Below are 10,000 nucleotides of genomic sequence, written 5' to 3'. Positions count from 1 at the left end.
CAGATTTGTTCCACCTTGTGGAAATAAATAATGAATAATCACCTGTAATACCATGGTGTGGCCATTAGATGGCTGTATAGCTATGTGTATATATTCAGTGCTGTGCATTCCTTAGTTACTGAGCAGTGTTTTCAGGCATAACCGCTTACGTTTTTGCCACCTCCTTTATTGCTGTGCATTGTGGCTGATTTGTAGATTGCACACACAAAAACATCTCTGTATTTTTGCCTATTTTCCATTCATTTCCAATGGTGGTCATTTCTGACCGCGAACAACACAAGTGTGATTTTTTTCACAACCATTTAGCTTTTTCGAATCAAGTTCAAAGATGTTTTTTTTTAAAGATTTTTAAGATTTCCAAACATTTGTTTTTTCGTCCTAAAATGACCGAACAACACCAGAGGGTAACATTTTACAATAAGGCTTCAACTAACGATAAAAAATAATTCTGAAATATTGAAATTAAGCTCAGCATTTACTAATTCATTTTACGATCAAGTTGTATGTAACATTACTGCAGTGTAGACCAACATTTTTATTAATTAAAGGATAATAAAGGCTGTAAAAATAATGTTAATGCATTAACTAATGAACTATTCAGGATGATGTTTTAAACCTCCTCTTGTGATTTTGTGGTGAAATATGAGCCGCAGGTTTATCGAGATTCATGAGGATTGATGTTTAATCTCGCTCTGTCACACTGTATTAGGAGTCTTTTTTAAATTGTTTTATATTAGTAGTGTAATATTGCATTACTCTTTTTAAACTGAGAATTTCATTTGGTTGTTGTTACTTTTGTCTGTTTCGTGTAACTTTGTATGAGCTTGTTAAAATGATTTTTCTGGAATTTTTTCAGTAAATCAAACCTGATTATGAAACCTGATTTGACTGTTGATCAAAATAATGGAGATATCACACACACACACACACACACAAAAACGCTCTCACACACACGCTCTGAGACGCTTTATCTCAATTCTTATTCCAGCAGAGAATCAATCATCTAACCTCTGGATCATAAAGACTAGAATGAGTTCATGATTTCAAATTAACTACACATTAAAAAAAAAAAATTAAAGGAAAGGCAAAGAGAAAGTGAGAAATCTTTGGTTTTTATCCTTAAGAGGATTTCTGCTTTGGGAGCCACAAAATAAAACTATGTTTTTTCATATATTTCTATATACTCCTGGAATATAGTGTGTGTTTTCTGACTAAAGAGGAGGAGAAACGGAGGGCGGCACAAAAAACGCTGATGAATCTTTGGTTTTCAATCCTGCAGAAAATAATAAAGATGAACCTGAAGCTGCTTGCACGCAATCACTGATAAACGCAATATAATAAACCATACAGCGAGAGATGAGAGCAGAGCAAAGAACAGAAACTGCTGATATTTTCATATAAAAACAACGAGACGCCATCAGCGAAAGGAGTTAAAAAAAAAGACGTTTGCTTTGGCAAAGAAACAGAAATGACGCTGAAGCGTGTCTGTACACAGTAGTATGAGCAGAGTCTTCAGATGAAGATCCTTGAGCATCAGTGCTGGAGGATTCCTGACCTCTGACCCCTGCTCCGTCAGATCGCCAGGAACAGACAGATGTGAGCGAATCACACAGGTTAAATCAATTCAGTTGAACGAACTCGATTCAGAATCAGTTCACTCAGAGTTGGCTTGCATCTCTCGCCGGCACCCGTTAGTACTCGTTTAAAGCCTTCTAACCGTATTGATAAAGTGATGTCGAGTTAGAGTACTAGTTTAAAAAGTCTTCTGAAAAGAACCTCCACCCAACGCAACGAAAAAGATCTGAAATGCTTTTGGTTAGAAATCATCTACAATCGGCTCGTTCCACAGAGCCGCGAATAAAAACAACAGAAAGCCTCGTAGAAAGTCAATAGAAACTCTGTTACGCGAAACAATCTCTCGTCAAGAATTTGAAAGAGTCACATTTTTGGTTAATTTAGACGTTAGTTTAAGAAACTGATTAAGTTCCATCCTCCTTGAGCTTGACGATTGTTCGCAAGAGTTTTTGGTGATAGCACAGAATTGGGGCGGAGCCACACGCTCACTGCGCCTTCGAGGCCACGCCCACACTCTTGGTCGTCGTGGCGACGTCACTGGTCAGCTGCAGGTTGAGAGCTCCGCCTCCGGCCCCGCCCGCCGACAGCAGATTGGCCGGCAGCAGAGAGAAGCTGGACGGGTTGAGGAAGAAGGGTGTGGTCACCAGGCTGGGGGCGGGGTTTCCCGCGCTAGTGTTGGCGAATAGCAGGTTTCCGTCGATGGAGGTCAGAGGAAGAGCGCCGCCAGACGCCAGAGCTGATAAACACAAACACCACAAACATATTCATACAGCAAAATCATGACTTTCATGTTTATAATTCCTCCATATCCTCATGTAGGCCTGGTCGATAAAATCGGTATTTAGTAACGATAAAAGATGTTTGCTGAAATGAGTGCTGTGTTTGCCTGTGACGAGGAGAAGGTGAATAAAAAATGAATATTAATCGAACTTGAAATAAAAATGTGCTTTTGAACTAGTGCTGTCAAACGATTAATCGCATCCAAAATAAACGTTTTTGTTTACATAATATAAATGTGTGCGCACTGTGTATAGTTATTACGTATATATAAAGACACACATGCATGTATATATTTAAGAAAACTGTTATGTTTATAAATTAAATATATTTATATATAATATAAATTATATGAATATAAAATGTATTCGTGCAAATATTTTCATATTACACGTGTGTTATTATATTTGATAAATATACAGAGTACACACATATATTATGTAAACAAAAACGTTTATTTTGAATGCGATTAATCGTTTGACGCGCTAGTATATATATATATTAGGGGTGTAACGATTCACTCGTTTTCTCGACGCATCGATTACAAACCCTGACGATGCAATGCATCGATCTTGAAACATGGATTTTTGAATCGTGAATCGTCAGAGAGTAATCGATTTAAAACGCTAAGAATCGAATGAATCGCGATTTCTATAGCGATTCAATGCTTTCAAAATATATACACATTAAATGACTACAAGCCGGAATTAATGGAGAGCTTGAACAGTGTTTGTGCCTCGCATCTCTCCTTCTCGCGCTCCAGTATTTATTATATATTTTTACAGTGTCACAGGATTGCGCTCGCGCTCCGTTCGTCTCACTGATGTGTGATCTCTCATGAGTACTCGTGGCCAGTAATGCTAAAGTGAAGTAGTTTTTCAGTGGCTCTCGGTCATACCGACGACGACATTACCTTCCACTGAATGATAAATGTGTTTTAACAATGTTGTTGAACCGAATGTACGAAGGAAACTGTTAAAATAACCACAGCATTAACAACAACCTTGAAATAAGAGCGCGAGGTTTATCTGATAATCAGATGCGTGAAAGTAGCGTTCGTTGCTATAGCAACAGACATCCGGTGCGTTTTCTTTCAGAATCATCATTCGCCGATGGAGAGGAAAAGTGAAACACTATAACATGCTATTTTATAAAATGAGATACTGAAAGAAGTGATCGCGCGCTCACAGACGTGCAGGCTATATCTGCAGCAGAATGAACTGATGAAACGTCAAGACAATAAACACAATAAATAAATGACATTTATGAATGATGCAGTGCTAATTGATATATAATTTAGTACAGTACAGAAACTATAAAGTATATTTTATATCTTATTCTGTGCAGAAAATTGAAATAATTGTTTGTAGCATATAAAACGATCATAAAATTGCCATTAGGAAACAATTATAGATTACAAATGATTGATTATTGTCCAGCAGTGTATTTGATTTCTTACAGCAAATTCAAAGTAAGAGATAAGAAAATACTAATTTCATAAAACATACATTAAATTATTGTATGACATTTCTGTCACTTCTGAAATGATGACTATGCCCCTACTTTTAAAGCTCTTTTTTAAAATCTTGGCTTACATAAATTTCTACATATGTCATGCCATAGCATCATTAAACTAGCATCTAATAATGCACAAAAGAGTTTTTTCTCTCTAACCATAAAGGCTGCTGTGTAATTTGCCTCCTGACGAAGCATTTAAAGAATCCTGTGAATGCACTTAAAGACTGCAGATTCAAATCACTAATCGAATCGATTCGCTGACTACCAAAAGATTCACAGCCCTAATATATATATATATATATGTGTGTGTGTGTGTGTGAGAGAGTGTGTGTGTGTGTGTGTGTGTGTGTGTGTGTGTGTGTGTCTCAATGAAACAAAAATCCTTCCAGGGTTAATATAGATTTTTGTTACTTGAAATAAAATAATTGTTAACTGCACTAAAATACAAAAACTTCAATTTCACGGCGTCTCATTTGTTTTTAAATGCAATCGTGTGATCGGCGCCTCGGATCTTTATATTAAGCAATGCATAAATACATGATGCTGTTTGGTTCATAATTGTTTATGCATTTACAAAATGATATTTGATTTCATTTAGACGTTATGCACTTTTTTACAGACCATTATTTCATTGCATTGAACTGCATTATTTTGCTCCTGTTGCTTCGAGAAGCAAGCAAAACGTTCCCTTAACACTTCTGCGCATGAAACATAAGAAAGGAGATATGCGTTTACATTTTATTTGGTGTTTGACTGTTAAAACCAAAAAAGTATTTGTCGTTAGTCTTAATAAATTGGTTAAATTGAAACCTTTTTTCTATTGCTCTTTGTTTTCAACAGGTTATAAACATGCGAGTAATTTTTGAGACAGAATGAGACGAAGCAGTAGTTACCCTGGATGGTGGCCAGCAGGTTGTTGTTCATCAGCGCAGGAGCCAAACTCAGCAGCGCCCCGCTGCACAAACACAAGAGCCAGCTCGTTAACACCTCGTTACGCAATGTCATGATACTACTACTGAACCCACACTACGACAAAACCACAGAACAACAGGAAAACTCATTGAATAGTAGATGATCCAAACGGAGATCATAGTTATTTGATCTATTTCAAAAAAGCATTTCATCTCCCTTCAAAAAAAATAAATATAAAATAATAATAATTGCATGCCAGTGCCACTGCACAGACGAGCAACTACCGAGATTTGCTACATTGATAAGTTCGCTAAAAGGATAAAGCCAAATCTTATTTCATTATGTAGTCATTTTATTTCACAGCAATAATTTTTATCTTTGTTATTAATGATAAAAACATGAATGCAAGTAACAAAGTAAAGGACAAATATAATAAAGACTTTGTTTTATTTTTTCCCAAATGCCATTTTTCTAGACTCTATTTTAATTGTTACATTAAGGAATATAAATCAGAAAGCATGTCTAATTAATTGAAATCATGAAACTTTCACAATTTAACAGCAATTTTTTTTTTAAGTTTAACTAAAGTTAATTTTTTTCAAGGCTCTGTGAAATAGGTTTTATTATTTTTTCTCAAATTCAGTTTTATTTTCCTGTAAATCTGTTTTTCATTAATGTTCTGGATTCCATTTGAATCATTTCTTTACATTTTAATAATCTATTTATTTAATTTTTTTGTTGTGTATTTACACTTTTCTGGAAAATAAATATTTAGTCTGGTAAATATTCCTTAAATATTTGTATTAGTACACAGGAGACTTTCTGCATTTTTACAATTTAAAAAAAAAACTTGGTTTACTTTATTTCTATAGCAGTTTTACAAATGTTGTCAGGTTAAGCTCACTTTTGGGTACAAATTTGTCCCCAAAATTTGGTTAAATAGGTACACACACACTCACACACACACACTCTCTCTCTCTCTCTCACACACACACACACACACACACACACACACACACTCTCTCTTTTTCTAGACTCTATTTTAATTGTTACATTAAGGAATATAAATCAGAAAGCATGTCTAATTAATTGAAATCATGAAACTTTCACAATTTAACAGCAATTTTTTTTAAAGTTTAACTAAAGTTAATTTTTTTCAAGGCTCTGTGAAATAGGTTTTATTATTTTTTCTCAAATTCAGTTTTATTTTCCTGTAAATCTGTTTTTCATTAATGTTCTGGATTCCATTTGAATCATTTCTTTACATTTTAATAATCTATTTATTTAATTTTTTTGTTGTGTATTTACACTTTTCTGGAAAATAAATATTTAGTCTGGTAAATATTCCTTAAATATTTGTATTAGTAGTAGTAGTACTATCATTACATTAAGTAATATATTTAACTTAAACCGAACTTTTATTTTGACGAGTTGCTGCGAAGACCTTTAAGTTTGTGAGAATATGATGTGACTAGTACAGTCTAGAATAGTTTTCTCGGTTCTAGAGATATGTTTATGTGTTCATGTAACACCGTGAACATCATGTGTTTAAATATGCAAATAAGGCATTGTCTAATTACATAGGCACTCATTTGCATATAGTTCCAGCACATAAATCTGAAGACATATTAGAGCTCAAGGTTTTTCCAGAGCGGCTTCTGGATTTCAGAAAATACCTTCCACAGCCAGAACACGCACATCTTCACCATGTTTTTAGGAGTAAAGTGTCGTATCAATCAGTGTGAATGAAATACGCACAAACCTTCAGAATAGAGAGGAATAAATCTGTAAAGTGTGCTGTTTGTAAAAGAAAAACTCTTTAAAGATTGTAATCTACAGACGCAAATAGATAAAGTGCAATAAAACAAACACTTAAATGTGGATCCTGGATGTTTTGCTTCCTCTAGTCTGAAAGAAATCATGAAATAATTAAAATGCAAATTAGATAAAGAGTCAGAAAATTACATTACAAATAAAAATCTCTGTAATATAAAATAAGTATTAAAATATATCACGTGTATATAATGTAAATGTGTGTGTGTGTGTGTGTGTGTGTGTGTGTGTGTGAGAGAGTGTGTGTGTGTGTGTGTGAGAGAGAGAGTGAGAGAGAGTGAGAGAGAGTGTGTGTGTGTGTGTGTGTGTGTGTGTGTGTCTCAATGAAACAAAAATCCTTCCAGGGTTAATATAGATTTTTGTTACTTGAAATAAAATAATTGTTAACTGCACTAAAATACAAAAACTTCAATTTCACGGCGTCTCATTTGTTTTTAAATGCAATCGTGTGATCGGCGCCTCGGATCTTTATATTAAGCAATGCATAAATACATGATGCTGTTTGGTTCATAATTGTTTATGCATTTACAAAATGATATTTGATTTCATTTAGACGTTATGCACTTTTTTACAGACCATTATTTCATTGCATTGAACTGCATTATTTTGCTCCTGTTGCTTCGAGAAGCAAGCAAAACGTTCCCTTAACACTTCTGCGCATGAAACATAAGAAAGGAGATATGCGTTTACATTTTATTTGGTGTTTGACTGTTAAAACCAAAAAAGTATTTGTCGTTAGTCTTAATAAATTGGTTAAATTGAAACCTTTTTTCTATTGCTCTTTGTTTTCAACAGGTTATAAACATGCGAGTAATTTTTGAGACAGAATGAGACGAAGCAGTAGTTACCCTGGATGGTGGCCAGCAGGTTGTTGTTCATCAGCGCAGGAGCCAAACTCAGCAGCGCCCCGCTGCACAAACACAAGAGCCAGCTCGTTAACACCTCGTTACGCAATGTCATGATACTACTACTGAACCCACACTACGACAAAACCACAGAACAACAGGAAAACTCATTGAATAGTAGATGATCCAAACGGAGATCATAGTTATTTGATCTATTTCAAAAAAGCATTTCATCTCCCTTCAAAAAAAATAAATATAAAATAATAATAATTGCATGCCAGTGCCACTGCACAGACGAGCAACTACCGAGATTTGCTACATTGATAAGTTCGCTAAAAGGATAAAGCCAAATCTTATTTCATTATGTAGTCATTTTATTTCGCAGCAATAATTTTTATCTTTGTTATTAATGATAAAAACATGAATGCAAGTAACAAAGTAAAGGACAAATATAATAAAGACTTTGTTTTATTTTTTCCCAAATGCCATTTTTCTAGACTCTATTTTAATTGTTACATTAAGGAATATAAATCAGAAAGCATGTCTAATTAATTGAAATCATGAAACTTTCACAATTTAACAGCAATTTTTTTTTTAAGTTTAACTAAAGTTAATTTTTTTCAAGGCTCTGTGAAATAGGTTTTATTATTTTTTCTCAAATTCAGTTTTATTTTCCTGTAAATCTGTTTTTCATTAATGTTCTGGATTCCATTTGAATCATTTCTTTACATTTTAATAATCTATTTATTTAATTTTTTTGTTGTGTATTTACACTTTTCTGGAAAATAAATATTTAGTCTGGTAAATATTCCTTAAATATTTGTATTAGTAGTAGTAGTACTATCATTACATTAAGTAATATATTTAACTTAAACCAAACTTTTATTTTGACGAGTTGCTGCGAAGACCTTTAATTAAGTTTGTGAGAATATGATGTGACTAGTACAGTCTAGAATAGTTTTCTCGGTTCTAGAGATATGTTTATGTGTTCATGTAACACCGTGAACATCATGTGTTTAAATATGCAAATAAGGCATTGTCTAATTACATAGGCACTCATTTGCATATAGTTCCAGCACATAAATCTGAAGACATATTAGAGCTCAAGGTTTTTCCAGAGCGGCTTCTGGATTTCAGAAAATACCTTCCACAGCCAGAACACGCACATCTTCACCATGTTTTTAGGAGTAAAGTGTCGTATCAATCAGTGTGAATGAAATACGCACAAACCTTCAGAATAGAGAGGAATAAATCTGTAAAGTGTGCTGTTTGTAAAAGAAAAACTCTTTAAAGATTGTAATCTACAGACGCAAATAGATAAAGTGCAATAAAACAAACACTTAAATGTGGATCCTGGATGTTTTGCTTCCTCTAGTCTGAAAGAAATCATGAAATAATTAAAATGCAAATTAGATAAAGAGTCAGAAAATTACATTACAAATAAAAATCTCTGTAATATAAAATAAGTATTAAAATATATCACGTGTATATAATGTAAATGTGTATTTTGGATGTTTTCTTTCCTCTGGTTTGAAAGAAAGCACGTTATTTCTTATATTTCCATCCCATAATACCCCGCTCGCTCACCCTTGCGTCAGCTGCGACGGAGTTATGATCGCCGGGTTCAAACCCGCGAAGGCCGTCAGATTAGCCCCGCCCAGTCCTGGGCCCGTCACCAGCAGCTGCCCCGCCCCCTGCGTGACCGTCGTCGCCGTGGAAACCGCCTGCGCCACGGAGGCCAGTTCCTGTTTGAAAGCGGTGGCGGATGGGCTGAGCGAGGATGATGTCATGATCGGAGTGGGCGTGGCCACAGCGGGCGCCATGGAGATGACGGAGGGCGTGTTAGACGTCACCTGACCCAGAGCTCCGCCTACAGCACCGAGATATAGAGAGAGCGTCACATGACCCACGAGTTCACGCTAAATATGGAGGAAGATGGAGCTGTGACTGCAGGAGACGCACCGCTGAACGTCAGGTTAGAGATGCTGCCGCCGCTCAGAGAAACCACAGGACTGACCGTCAGTGTGCTCGTGCCGCTGGACACCTGAACACAGCCAATCACTCGTCAATAATCAATAATCACTCAATCACCAATCACTCATCAATAATCACTCAATAATCAATAATCACTCAACCACTCATCAATAATCACTCAATCAATAATCACTCAACCACTCATCAATAATCACTCAATCACTCATCAATTATAACTGAATGAAACTTAAATTATATTATTTCACTGAAATATAAAATAATACTAATACTTCATACTACTGTAACACTTGATACTTAAGCCTGTCTTAAACTGTGATAATGATTTGCTAAAGGATCTGATGCAGACAGTGATGTGGTTTTCTAAGAGTTGGTCTGATCTGGTCTAGTCTGGTCTGGTCTGGTCTGATCTGATCTGATTTGGTCTGATCTGGTCTGATTTGGTCTGATTTGGTCTGGTCTGATCTGATTTGGTCTGGTCTGGTCTGATTTGGTCTGGTCTGATTTGGTCTGGTCTGATTTGGTCTGGTCTGATTTGGTCTGGTCTG

At 35.3% G+C, this 10,000-nt stretch overlaps 1 protein-coding gene across 1 annotated transcript in view; it reads right to left on the bottom strand.

The window, feature by feature from the left end:
* Positions 1 to 918: 918 nt before the first annotated feature.
* Positions 919 to 10,000, bottom strand: part of LOC107570067 (POU domain, class 2, transcription factor 1) — a 26,720-nt gene continuing 17,638 nt past the window's right edge. The window contains exons 10-13 of the mRNA XM_016256258.1: positions 9,423 to 9,504; positions 9,048 to 9,330; positions 7,464 to 7,525; positions 919 to 2,311 (exon numbers count right to left, since the gene is read on the bottom strand). Of these exons, the coding sequence (XP_016111744.1) occupies positions 2,061 to 2,311; positions 7,464 to 7,525; positions 9,048 to 9,330; positions 9,423 to 9,504 (678 nt within the window). The 3' untranslated portion in view covers positions 919 to 2,060. The remainder of the gene's footprint in view (positions 2,312 to 7,463; positions 7,526 to 9,047; positions 9,331 to 9,422; positions 9,505 to 10,000) is intronic.

Source organism: Sinocyclocheilus grahami, unplaced genomic scaffold (assembly GCF_001515645.1).
Source record: "Sinocyclocheilus grahami isolate Dianchi unplaced genomic scaffold, SAMN03320097.WGS_v1.1 scaffold1411.1, whole genome shotgun sequence".
NCBI classification, from domain to species: Eukaryota; Metazoa; Chordata; class Actinopteri; order Cypriniformes; family Cyprinidae; genus Sinocyclocheilus; species Sinocyclocheilus grahami.
This window is presented reverse-complemented; position numbering and strand designations above follow the sequence as displayed.